Genomic DNA, 14,220 nt, shown 5'->3' with positions numbered 1-14,220 from the left:
CAACACATCATGTAAGGTGGCAGCACTCCCACAAACCCCAACAGCAACAGAGCCTAACTTTGTTCCAGCAAATTACAAACCGTGCATCCCTGGGCTTTCTCCCAGCTGTAATTCCCTCTGAAGTTTGTCCTTTCGGAGGGCTATCATTTTGTCACTCATCAGTTATTTTTCTGGTTACATCTGCCTGTTATCTTAGCTGGAAGACTTGGTATTCTAATGCTTGACGTGCATAATTTATGACATATGCCACTTGCCACTGCCAGGAAGAGGCAAAAAGCAGACAGACTTTCACAAACACTCGTTTCCAACCACTGTCTGTTCAAACCAGTTTCACCCTCCAACAAGGGGCACTGAACTGTCACACTGGGAGCAAGTATCACGGCACTTTCCTGTGAACGTTCCCAAATGGGCAGAAGAGCTTGCGTGTGGCAAAGGCCATGCAATTCCCAGGTGGAAACTGGGGAGAAAAACTGCAAGAGTTTCCTCAGTGGAACCTTCCATGGTGTTTAACTGCTCAGTGAGAAGAGCAAAGCTGACATTCTTAAAGCTCCTTTCAACATCTGTCCCAAGCCATACCTCAACTCTTTATTTTTAAGGGATCTTAAAGGGAACTGAAGAATTAAACACACAATTCACTCTTCACACCAGAGTCTAAAATTCATGAGTTTCACCAGCGCCTGACTGCAGCAAATGAAGTCAGACTTCATTTGCTCAACAGAGACCAAGGGAACGATCACTGCAACCACAAGCTGTGAAAAGCAACAGACAGAGGTACTCAAGAGCTAAAATCCTACATTCTCTGTACCATCCTGCTTTAAAGCTGTTCCAGCTTTCTGTACAAACTCATGATATTTTTTTCCTAAAGATTATATTCCTCTAGTCTCTTTCTGACAGCTTGGCATTATCCAAGGTTTTGCTTTTACCTATTGCTCTATTTTCCCCATAGCTCTGGATAACTGTGAGCTGAACATAAGTCAAATTAGGCCGAGGAGAGATGAACCGAATGGCTTATTTCCTCTCCCTCCTGCAGCTCACAGGCTCCCTGTACTTGCTCGATACAAAACTTGGTAAATAACTGATTTTTCAGCTTTTTGCCCAAGTAAAGGAAATCAAACACGTTTTATCAATTTCTTAGAAAAAAATGAAATAAAATTAATGTGTGTTGAACAAAATTTTATGATTTGGGGCATTTTCACTTTTTGTTTGTCAAATACCTCAATTTATTTTTGTCAGGAAAAAGCAAGCTTCTAATGAAAACAATCAAAATATGCTTAAAACAAAACAAAACAAGAATAAAAAATAAAGTGAAATTAACTACATTGCTACTTTTTTAAGGCAAAAATCGTTTGCAAAACCCAAACCAGACTCAGGGTATGTATGGGACTTGCCAAAAGAGAAGAACTCACCAGCTTTGCTGAGACATTCCACACTGTTCCGTGTTGCTAAGATGCTAAGACACTGCAAACGAGCCAGCATTTTGTGTTTCCCCACACTGAATAAGCACGTAATTAATTGCCCACATACTTCCTACCACAACAATTTTATGTTGTCATCAGACAAGACTGCCAGCAGGAGAGGACACGCAGGTTTGAAGCGAGCTGCCAGTCCTTACAGCATGTTGAGATACTCCCATTTGGAGGGGCTTAGTGCACAACGATTACCTGATGGAAAAAAGTCCTTGCAACATACAAGGGTCACATCCCCAATTTCAACGGGGTCAGGACTCCTTGGGTCACCCTGCCAAACCTACTCTCATCGAGGCTGCCTGTTGGCCCAGTAAGGACAGCGAAATCTGTCTTCCCACATCCCATTCCTTTCATTAGCAGCCCACCTCCCTCCGGAGCGTGCAGCTGCCCTTAGCCCTCTTTCTGAGCAGGCTCTATTGTGTTTTGACACAATGCCACACAAATCCAGCGTGCGAGAGAATGCTGCAACAAAACACTTCTAATGAGAGCCCTCCAGCTTTCCACTGCTCCCAAGAACTAAGAAAAGCTCAGAAAGGTAGCCCTAGTGCTATTACTGGAGGATTCTGTACTGCTTTGGGGTAACAGGACACACTGCTGCATTTCACCCTCTGCACTATTACCTACTGCGCCCCAACATTATGGGGTTTAACTGGGTGAAATATGTTCCACTGGTCATATAGTTGCTTGCTACAAAAACAGCAAAATCACCGATATTTGGGACAGTTTCTCAAATCTATTAATACCATGCAAACATATGGGCAAAGCTGTTTATATCTGCATATTTGTTTGAGCTTTTTAATCACAACAACAGCAGTGTCATTGGAAAAGAATATCCCATGTTCCAAAAGCCATCTGGATCTCATTGGGGGGTCTGGTTCATCACGAGGTGGTGGAACAACACCAGAATGGCTTCACGAGCCCACTGCAAATCTTCATGAAAAACCAGGCACCAAGAACACCCAGAACAACCTAAGCATCGGAAAAAAACACAAAGCATGCTGCCACTGCAAATTTCCAGCATGCGTACCAGAAACATGCTCCAGTGTGGAACGTCACAAAGCACTGCCACAAGCTGAAGATGTCCGAAAAGAAAAAGGTTCCTTGAAAGCTTCCATCCAAGGACTCCTTCCACTTCTATCAACACCAGAACAGACACTTCCAGTATCTACTTTCCCGATTTCAGGGAACCTAACAGAGAAAGCCTCTCCCATCTCTAAGCTTTCTGCTTCAAACAAACAAATAAGCAAACCCCAGCAACAAAAGATCTGAAACCGTAATGCTATACCCAAAGTAAACTGTTGAAGTGGCTTTAAAATCTAAAGAGTAGATTGTAATTCTTCCAGGTCTGTGCCCTGTGCATCAATCCTGTCTCTCGCATTATTTTGACCCCACAGCTCACTCCTGTCACTCACTCTGGGGCAAAACATACTGTAAAACCAAACAGGACGCACAGCTTAGGAAGGAGCCCCGCTGGGTTTGGTTTTAACGGCACAGAAGATGTGAAAATAACATTCATAGTGGTACATAAACACTCACATTCTCTCCAAGTGAGGCCCTTTAATTACATAGTAAATACAAGGAACTGAGATGCATTACACAGCGCTTTGCTTACACTCACGCCACTGCTGTAAACCCCGTATGTTACAGCAGTAGTGTTCGTGTCTTGACATTTCCCGTTACCATTCATCAAATTCTTCACTCCCCACACCAAGCTAACTACACTCAGTGCACGGATGGGAATTCACTCAGCAGCTTAGGCAGGTATCTAGGTCTGAGATCACGGGCAGCCCACAGACTCATGTGTATTTTAAGATCTGGTAGAACTTCATTTCTAGCTCTTGAGCAGACACCGTGATTCAGTTTACTTCCATTACAAAACAGCAATCAGGGATTATAAAATGTTTGTTAATATTAGCATTGAAAGTAGATAAAATTAATATGAAATGATTTTGTAAACTACAAAGAGAATAATAAAACACATTTACTTAGCTAAACATTATGATGCAAATGATTTTCCCCACTATATTGCTATGCAGGTGTTGCTGTGGAGTACGAGTCACTTGTGCTAAAGTTCTGTATTGCAGATCATCCCCACAAATCCCACATGGCACTGTCCTGTTCCCCCCTAATATTTACCCTTCCTAGCAGCGATTTTGTCTAACTCACTTTTCAAAACTTAATCACATTACAGGAAGAAAATCAGTACGTGCTAGAAATCTGAAATCCTCCCTAGGATTTGCAAGAGCAAATTTCTGGAGAACACACTGACATGTCACAGACAAAGAATATCAATTTTACAGCTTAACAGCATGGAGCAACTCAGGAATGGGTCTGGGGAGGTGGAAGGGGGAGAGAAAAAAAATAGCAAAACCTAGTCTTGCTAGGCAGCTGAATATTTTAACTTCACCAGTTACATATGATGCCTTCAATACACTGTGCAAAGAATGCAGTACTGTCTTCTACACTTGATCTATATGCTAACTTTTTTCTTTACTTTTGCATTTTATAAGGCAACACTAAATCACTGTAGCTGTACTAAAAGCAAACACCGAGGTAGTCATAAAACAGTCATTTAAATAAGAGCATCAAGAATTGCTATTAAACTTGTTTGCCTTTCCTCAGGCTTTGTGAACTCACTATTTCAGATTGCTGACACGTATTGCAAAACACAGCAACAATCAATTCTTACCTGTGCACATCACCCCCCTCAGCTCTCACCTTTGAAAGGCAAACATATTACATAACAAATTAAACTCACGAGTGCACAGCAAACCTACAGCTTCTCTTCCCATAACAGTGGTTCAGAAAATGTTTGATTAACAGTAAGTACTAAGCTTGGTCTATGCCAGCTGTTTGAAAATACACGCTTAGTGCAAGGATATGCCAAAGGGCTATTTTAAACTTACTGCCGGCTAGTTTGCATGGAATCAGGAAGGCTACAGCAACAGAACAATCCATAATCCACGTACCCACTGCATCATTCCATAACTACGCATATTCCATGTCATTCTGAATGATTCGATGGTCTTTAAGGTCCCTTCCAACCCAAACCATTCTACGATTCAGGTCATCAGTATATACAATTTCAAGGAATATCACTTTTTAATACTACAGTATTTATTTCAATGTCTTGGTGCCAAAGTCTTTTTTCTCATTGATGGAGGTACGGCCAGAGCATGCTGCACATTACCAGGAACCTATGAACCAGCCTCTGTCATCATGCACACTGATGGAAACTTGCAGCGACTTCACTTATCTCTATGGCACAACTTTGAACTGCACCCCTACGGCTGGGAGAAGCCTGAAACTCCCCCAGTCCATTCAGAAAAATCCCAGGTTGTTATGTAGTGAAATTACAGCCCTGTCTTCACAGGAGAAGCCAGCCATGGAGCTGCTACCACAGAGGGGCTGTGCTTAGGGCACAACTCTTCCAGGTGTCCCTGGGGACACCTGAGAGCAAGTCAGAATGGAGCACGTCTGCCAGGACTGTCATTAAACTCAGCCAGCAGCCACAACTACTATCTGGGCACCATGCAAGGCTGATGCCTTTGGTTTCAGCTCAGGATGGTGATATTCATCACAAGAAAGCAACAACAAACAGCAACAAACATTTCCCTAGTCCAATGGTTTCTTTTGGCCAGAAAGTTTAATTTGTTCACATGAAACATTAATTTGTTTCCAGCTACTTCTGTTCTATACTACTAGAAAACCATTGATTTCAAGTAAATTACTGTCCGGTCACAAGAATAATTGATTTTGGCCTCCTGATTTTATTAGCTGCTCAAGTTCCCTCACAAGTGGAGGAGAGTCTGTCGACCTTACCATGACAAGGTTACTGCCTAAGCACCTGCACAGTTTGCACACCTCCCGAGGATGATTCCAACTCTAGAAGCAGTCAACACGTTTAGCATGCTTCACTTGTTGCTGAAAAATGAATGCAGAGTTTAAATAGAATCTGGCATAATGAAACATCAACTGGCACTACCCTGAAATACACATTCACACACTCCACTGCCAGAACTGGTGCTTGCTGAACACGTCACTCACAACGCTCCTAGACACTCAGCTGCTAGTACAACTCTCCTCCCAGTGAAAGGGAACCAGATGGCAAGCAACTCTTGGCATTTTTCAATGTTATGAGAAGTGTTTCTTCAACTAGTGAGCACCCGCCATTCAGTCAGGTCTCTTTGGAAACAGCCCTTCACATCTTTCTTCAGCTTCTTTCACAAACAGCCATTCAACAGGAAAGCAAGGCCCAAGCCTGTTATTTTTAAGCACTGAACCAAAATCTCTCAGTCTAGGAGTTTCTGTTGTTAGGAGAGATAAAGAAGCACTTCTGAAAGATGAATTTCATCTTGGGACCTGTTCCCTCTGAGTGCTCAGTTGATCATCAATGACCATGGAGGAAAATTAGTTGATATACCCTGGTTATACCCCAGAAGACGATTCTGCTGTTGGCTGTGCCAAATGAACACGGACTACTCATTTCTTCCTGCGGTTGAACCACATGCCGCGTAGGTCAAGGGTTTCCTTCTATTCTTTGTACGGGCTCAGCTGAAGCCTGGTGTTGCCACTGCAGCCTCCACTAGAAGCCAAGTCCTGGGCACATGAGAAGATCATGGCTCCGTGCTCCTCAGCAACAGCAGGAAAGAGAATCATGTTGGGTTGGTCCAGTGTTAAAAATGCAATGACGAAATGCTACAGCATAAAAGCAAACTTGCTAGAAGTGCTTCTGCTGCAGAAACACCTTACACGAGCAGCTGCTCCGAGATGATGGCTGCTCTGCTGCGGGTGGCTCTCAGTGACTGTAGGAAGATGAGGATTTCAGTGTGGGGGGGTGGGAGGGGGAAAGCAGAACAGTATGAGGAAAGTGTGATGGTGTGGTCTTAAAGAAAGGAAAAGCATCACACTATTAGAAGCGAAGGCTCAAAAGTTCAGTAAAATAGCAAGGAAGTTGATAAGAAATTTTAAAATTTATTATTCTGACTGTGCAGGTAAGGGCTGCTTTACTTGAACAGGAAGCTGCTGCCTTGCTGCAACATTTTGCCTTGGGGCAGTTTTCAGAGAGTTGTAGATCTTTCAGGAAAAATAAATTTCAGCATGTTGACTGCACACATGTCCAGAAGAAAAAAAAAATTAAGAAAAAGGAAATGAAAAGAACAAGAAAAATCAGAAAAGGTCAAAAACCCTACACAGTCCAAGCCCCACACGCCCTGGTTGGTATTAAGAATTTATAGACTCCAAACTTTGCACTGCTGTGGCTGCAGGAAGGTAGAGAAGAGGTGGAAACCTGCATGCATCAGGACGGCACAGCTGACAGCACAGATACTGTCTCATTTCATAAATATGACCCAGGGCTACCAGGGGTAAGAGTCACAATTATTCAGGCCACAAAATTACAAAACGGGATCCCCTCTGTGGCCAGATGAATTCAATAAATAGAAGCAGCAAATAACTTAGACATGAGGGCCAATCAATCTCTCACTGATGCCAACAGAAAGATTTCTTTTGAATGCAAAGGGAGCCATGGTGGATCAGGCCCAAGAAGCATAGCACGTTCGAATGTATAATTGGTGTTCAGTGACAATAAACACATTTTAGCGTGTTAAAGGAGAGTGCACGAGCAGTGTCTCTTCAGCTTAATTTCATGAGCTGCATTACCACACACAGCTTATTAGGTTCCTGCAGCTGCGGGGGTGAAAGTGCCATGTTATATGGGAGAACAGCTTCTCAGTGTCTCCAGACATCAGCTGCGATTCATCATACATAAAGTTCAGTTTTAAAAAGGCTCAAAGACAGACCGGCTCACCTGCTCTAATCTTTCTGCAGTAAATGTGTACTTGGAAAATTGATTCTGTATTTCCCTAACAAGCCTCTTTCGGTGATTTACTAATCACAATTACTCAGCTGATACACGCTCCTTTGAAATCAAGGGACTGCCAGCCAACGACTACAATCAATACAGAGAAGCAAAGGGGAACAAAGGGTTATATCTCTGATAGATGCATAGTTAAGACTTCTGTGTCCCACTTTTGCACATATCGTGTTTGAACACAGCCAGCTACAACTGCACAAAATAAAAAGGATGCGTTGCTCCCCACTGGTAATTCCTCTAGTGCCTGCCCAGGAAGCCAGCCCCTCCTGCAGCCTCGATACCATGCCGACAACCAATACTTTTCTACTGCCTTCACTGTTGAGATTACCGGTTTTGTCGTCTTGTCTGTTCCATTTTATATTTTAAATATTTGCCAACTAATATACTCTGATTTACTCTAAGCTTGAGAGCACCACCTGAATGCTCCCTTACATCACACAGAACCTTCCATAACCTTATAGATAGATTTCTAAGACCAAAAAGGATTGTTATGATCATCAAAGCCATTCTGCCACAAAACAGCCTGTGGAATCAAACTAATCTTCCTCTGTGCTGCAAGAGAAAACCACCAATTTACCTCCAAATAAATGCAGCATGCAAGAAGCAATCCTGATGCAATGCATTTGGCAATACCATTTAGAAATACTTCTATTAGCTTATATAAAATTATACAACTTACAAGAGACAAATAAAACTTGAAATCAATAAAGCTCTCTACTTTTATGCATTTCACCTCCTCATTTTGCTGGTTAAAACAAGAAACTCTAGTTTCTCATTAAGAAAACGTTTAACAGACCTGTGACTACCTACAAGCAATGAGCCTCCTGCTCTTCTGATTTCATTCACAAGCTGTGTTTCATTACCAGCAGTAAGCCAAAAATGAGTAATTTGCTCCGACAATTAATGTGAATTCACTGCAGTTTTGCTGCCCCTTTGGCATCCCTTCCGAAACTCCTTTTTTAGAGGCTCCTTGCGTTAATTTGTTTTATTATCCTTTAAAAGGCCAGCTGAGAGCAGCCGAGCCTTTTCCCAGTCCCAGCTCCACTCCCCAGCCCCAAACCTGCCGGGTGCGCGTTGTGAAGCATCAGTTAAGTGCACTAGCCCAAGAGGTCTGAGAGGGAAAGCGTTTCTTGCTTGGTTAGTTTGATCAGAGCTGCAACCCTTTACTGAATCACCTAAGGGAATTGTTTAATATCAAACACACGTCATTACCCCCCAGATACGGGTCCAAACCCCGCTCTCACGGATTTACAGGGTCCTGCTGTCGTTAGGGCTCCGCTGAGCCCCTTGGAGCTGCTTGGGGCTGGCGGTGGGATACCGGAGGGCTGGGTGGATCACCTGGGGGCTCCGCTCGGTGCCTCAGGGCTGCTCCTGGGGGCTCTGCTCTGCTCCTGGGCCGCTCCTCGTGTGGCTCCCCCGCGCCCCACTGATGACCCCCGCCGCTGCGGGCGGCCTGCGGGCCTGGCACCGCCCGGAGCTGCGGCTCGCTCCGTGCTCGTTCCCCGCTCAGGACCGTGCTCAGCCGGCACGGAGCAGCCCCCAGCTCGCAAACACCTCCCCGAAAGGCTCCGCAGCCCCGCCGGGACGGCCCTGAGGCGGGGTTGGGGGGGAAACATCAAGGCCGGGCGACTCCGGGACCCCCTGAGGGAGCCGGGACTCCGGCCTGCCCTGAGGGACGGGGGCTCCGGGACCCTCCGGGGGGAGGCTGCGGGACCCCCCTGAGGGACGGGGGGAGCCCGGGACGCCCCGAGGGGCTCCAAAAGGGTCGGGGCAGGTCCGAGCCGCCCTGAGGGAAGGCGGGGAGCTGAGGGGGGGCCGGCGGGGCAGAGCGCGGTGGGAGCAGCAGGTGAACGGGGCCGGGCCGGGCGAAATCCTGGCACCCCCCATCCCCATCCTCCTCCTCCTTCTCCTCACCTCCTCCCCTTGTCCGAACTGCAGCCCCAGGGCCACGAAGTGCTCCACCCGGATGAAGCCGTCCGCATCCTCGTCGCACACGTCGAAAACCTCCTTGAGCTTCCGCAGGAACGGCAGCAGGCTCGGCGGCTCCATCGCGGGCATCACCTCAGCCGGAGGCCGGCGGCGGCGGCTACACCGGCGGCGGCAGCAGCAGCCATGATCGCCCTCCCCCGCAGCCGGTGCGGGAGGGACCGCGGGCAGGGGCCGGGGGAGGGCTGGAGGAGAGCCGGGGGAGGGCGAGAGCCGCGGGCGGAGGGAAGGAGGGAGCGAGGGAAGGAGAACAAAGGGGCGGCGCGGCGAGGCGAGGGCGGCGGCGGCTGGCAAGGGGCGGCGGGGCCGCCAGGGGGCGCCGCTGGGAGGGAGCGGCGGGGGCGCGCGGCGCCCTGAGGGGACGGGGGAAAAGGGAGGGAAACGGGAGGGGGGCGCGGGAAGGGCTGAGGGGGCTGAGCGCGGGGTCCTCCAGGCCTGGCGACCCCTCGGTTTCTCTCCCGGTTGCCACAGACTCGGTCCTTCCCTTCCATCCCCAGAGTCCCAAATAAAACTGCCCTCGCTCCTGAGAAAATTCCCGGCCACTTGCTGTGGGGAGGCCCGGGCTAAAGGCAGAAAAGCGGAGTGTGACGAGTTGGAGGGTGGTAAAGGACAAGGAGGGCAATGGGAGCCACTGTGCTCGGGCTGGCTGAAGCACTTCTCCCCGCCTTTGGTTTAGGGCATCAGCTCAGCTGACGAGACGTGGCTGGGAAGGAAGGGATGCCCCTGCCTTTGCAGGGTTCTTCATAAAAGCCTTCTGCAACTGCTGCGCTGGGTTTTAGTTTGATCTTTCTGCTCTGTCCGTTTTTCTCAGTTTTTGGACCACTTTTTAAGCCCACAGCCATGAGCTGCCAGTGAGAAGACCAGTCCAGGTTCTGGTTCCTGCAGTGTGCCTCAGACCAGGAAGGTCAGGGAGGATGGCTCGTGGAGGATGTGACAATGACTGTACCTGGCTCAGGTACATACTGCCTCTGCCAGGACATCTTTCCCTCTGTGCTTACTAAGGACAAGTGACTGTCCATCACCAAGTGACATTCTGCAGCTGATGGATAAAGCTATCCATCCAAAATGGCCATGGAAGTGCAGCAGGTTTTGAGCTGAGGCAGTGTCCACTTGGCTTCTTTCAGTAGGAGAGGTTCTTATGCCCCTCAAGAACCCTGAAAATCCCATAATTAAAGCAAGCTAGTGAAATTCATCTCTTTTTGTGGTATCACTAGGAGCATTCTCCTCAGGAAGTTTTCTTTCTTTGAGCATATATCCCTCATCTCTGCTATGTGCAAATTCAGCGTTCAGGAAGAGGCTGACTTGACAGCTCTGTAGGCTTAAGTCAGCTGTCAATCAACAGCACAGTGATAGCACACACTGAACAGGCAGCACAGCTCCACATATAACCAGCCTCTGATTTGGTTCCAGAGCCCCTACCACCCTCCTTTAGTTTTACAATAAATACATAAGACTTATCCAGTTCCCTTACTGATGTACAAGAAGGTCTTTCCAGACCAGAAAAAAAACTCAAAGTGCAGAGATCAGATAAGATTCTTGAGAAGCAAAGAATTCATGAAGAGATGTGAAGATGCACGCAATCTGAAAGAGAAAAGGGAAGCAAAACGTTTGATCAGCAAACTTCTCTGAAGCTGTCTACATAGAGCAGGACTCTTAGATGTTGGGACATTTAGCTTTTATCTCAGCATAGGTGAATCACCTTCAGGTTACATAGGAATTGAGTTAAGCACACCCCTCAGGGGCACCTGTTTGGAGTATTCAAAAATCTATGAGCTGGTACCCTTCACAGCTGTGGAAAGCATGCTTTTAGGGTATCAGCTACTGTTAGTCTAACTGCTCTGAAGTGAAGTTCAGCACTTTCAAAGCTTCAGTGCACGCCTGTGTCGTTGTCCCACACTGTTTGCTCAGATTTTCTCAGTGTCTCCTTGCACCATCTGACTTGGTTCTTTGTCTGCAGGTGGGCACTTGTACAGTCCCAGACAGGGAAGTGGAGTAGCACAATATTATGGAAAAAAAAGCCAAACAAACAACATAGTAGACATCCATATTTGCCATGCTCAGATGAGTCTGTCTTATGAAATCCAGTTAATTCCTACTGTCTTTATCTTCTGATGGAGGAAAAAATAACTTGGTCCAGACATGCAAGTACGTGACAATGTAGATTTAGACCAAATCTGTCAGTATTAAAGTATGTGTTATTCTAGTATTAATTTCTAAGAAAAAGGAGGAACACGAGGGGGGAAGCTCCAGGTATAGGCAGTAGATACTATAGTTTGGGAAGTTAGTACAGAAGTCTGAGAACTGCCACACAGTTTGAATGACAGACAGAACTGAAATCAAGCTGATATGAGAGCTAAAGAGACAGCTAAATATTCTGAGCAAAGATCTGACAGCTGGGAAATGATCTGATGGTACTGAATACAGAAGAACTACGATGTGAGATCCTGTCAATAAAGGCCCAGGATCTGAAAGCTGGGGGTGCCTCAAGCATGCTAAATTTGGGACACTGAGCTAAACATGTGCCACACACACTTGATGGACAACTGCACTGGCAAGGGACATGGAAGAGGTCAATTTTTACTGCCAGTGGATGTAGCTGGCATTACTCCTTACTGATCTCTGCTTTTCCAGATCTCAGTAGAATACGCATGCTCGTACCACTAGGCTATTTTTCCTTAATGGTATATCAAAATAGCTGTTTAATCAGAGATGTTTGACAGCTTCTTCATTTGAGTTTTATACTATGCAGAGTAAGTATCTTATATGTTGTGAATCTGATCTTCTAAACTTGCAATAAGACTAGTGGTGGTGCTACCATCTTTGCCTGTTAAGAATGAAGAGTTCAGGAGGAAACATTTCATTGAATACCACAGGCCACAGATGCCATTCGCAAGATTTCTTTACAGTCAGCTGCTCATCCATCAATGTCACTTCCATTTATTTGGTGAATTGTAATCTGGTGTCAGAAACAGCATGTAACGACTGCATTACCCAGGACTGATTACCTTATCTACAGTTCTGGTTGCATTCCAGCAAACAGGAGCGACATCTGGAGACCTAGCCTCTCAGAACAGTTTCATAGTACAAATTCTCTCCGTATTATATATAACATCACTCAACTAAATATTGACTTATTTGACTTGCTGTATTTTGACTCAAATGCTGTTTTCCATCAACAACTGTAGCTTTGATTAGCAATATAACAGATGTGCTCTGCTAAGTAAAATGACAAAATACTACAAATTTTGTAGAACTTTCAACTAGCAAGGATCTTTGAAAAATTCTAGTTCCTAAAGGCTCTCACCATGTAAAAGTTTACTTAATGGTTTGTTTTTATATAGTGTGAACGGTATTGCTTGATTTCAACAGTACTCTTACCAGATCATGAATTGGGCATATGTGTAACTCTCTGCTAGATGAACCTAGCTAGACATCTGCAGTTACCTAAGCAAACACAGCAATGCCTTCTTCGTTTCTTCTTAACACACATACTACCTTCAGAGACATTGATGAAAAAGTTTCCAAATTAGGCAGGGAATACACCAAATTAGAAAAGAAGAACATGCTTAAATACAAATGACAGTGTAAAATGGTATGTTCTGGCTAAAGCAGGCTAATCTAGCTGCTGGTTGCAACTACAAAACCTCACTGTAAACGGGGGCTGTACCCACAAAGACCAAAATATCTGTTCTATTGAAGCTACTACAAAAGTTAATCTTCTGTACTGGCTCACATACAACCATTTCCACTATGAATTCATAGGATCAAACACACATTTCCAAGTGCTAATCAGGTTCTCCCAGGGATGGCACCAACATGTTCCCATGGTATTTGAAGGGCTGCGTACTCCACCAAGTGGTCAGCCATTTCACTGCACTTTTGTCACCAGCCAAGAGAATCGTTTTGCTGGCCACTTCATACAGGGGAACAAGGTGAGTTTAGTACCAAAAATTGTATGGAAAACAGATGACTAAATAGCGTGGGATGAAGTGAGCTATTTTCCTTTTCTAGTAAGTCCTACAATCCTCCAAATGCCTTGGGACCAAGTGTTTCAGTACCAAGTGGTACATTCCAGGAGCCTCCATGCCTTCTTTTAGGGAGAGGAGAGCACCCATCAGCTTTTCTCTGAAGAGCTCTAAGCAGTTGGGAAGGCTTATGTTTGCCTCAGATTACAACATGTGATGGCATCTGGCAGCCTCCTGGAAGCATTAAGGGTGCTAGAAAGCATCTGGCAGCTACCAGGCCTCTAGGTCATTTCTGTCCTGTTCTTCAGGTAGAGATCTCCAGTCTTGACAGGAGATCCTGAATACAACAAAACATTTAAGATACCTAATTGTTCTGTAGACCTGAGAACTTGTGAGGGGACCAGCAATGGGTCTGGATAAGAAGACAACCATGTAAAAAGGTAACCTAGTGTAGTAGCTACAGTCATTTCCAACTCCTACCCCAAAAAGCCCTGCCAAGAGACACACAAACATTCCTCTCTGGCTCTAGCAACCAAACAACACACCTCAGACTCTTGAAGGGAAAGACCATTGTCTTACACAAGTGACCTCTAAATGTCTGCACACACCCTCAATTTATTAAAATAAAGACTGCTATTTTGCAAATCATCTAGCAGCTGCTCTTGCCTGAGGGCACACCAACCAGTATATTTTCCTTAGGCTCACTCGCCCACAGCACACAATATGTGAACTGTTCGGTAAGTTGATCCTTACTGCTTTACATATACTTTTTAAAGTTTTGTTTACTTTGCTCTGAGATGGACTACACAACATCTGAATAGGTATGCTCCATCTGTGATTTTATTCTAGCTGACTACAAGGAGTGCAATTCCTGTATTTTGCTGCATTTAGCAGCAAGATCTGGGACAGAGTAGTAAAATTAGAACAT

The 14,220-nt window shown here is 45.6% G+C and overlaps 1 protein-coding gene across 2 annotated transcripts in view; it reads right to left on the bottom strand.

The window, feature by feature from the left end:
• Positions 1 to 9,522, bottom strand: part of RAB11FIP4 (RAB11 family interacting protein 4) — a 123,761-nt gene extending 114,239 nt beyond the window's left edge. For both annotated transcript variants that reach the window (XM_082774880.1, XM_082774881.1), the window contains exon 1: positions 9,256 to 9,522. In XM_082774880.1, coding sequence (XP_082631006.1) covers positions 9,256 to 9,399 — 144 coding nt within the window. In that variant the 5' untranslated portion in view covers positions 9,400 to 9,522. The remainder of the gene's footprint in view (positions 1 to 9,255) is intronic.
• Positions 9,523 to 14,220: the final 4,698 nt, after the last annotated feature.

Source organism: Aythya marila (genome assembly GCF_965140915.1).
Source record: "Aythya marila genome assembly, chromosome: 18".
Taxonomy (NCBI): Eukaryota; Metazoa; Chordata; class Aves; order Anseriformes; family Anatidae; genus Aythya; species Aythya marila.
The sequence above is the reverse complement of the archived record's forward strand: the minus strand, read 5'-3'. Positions and strand labels throughout refer to the sequence as shown.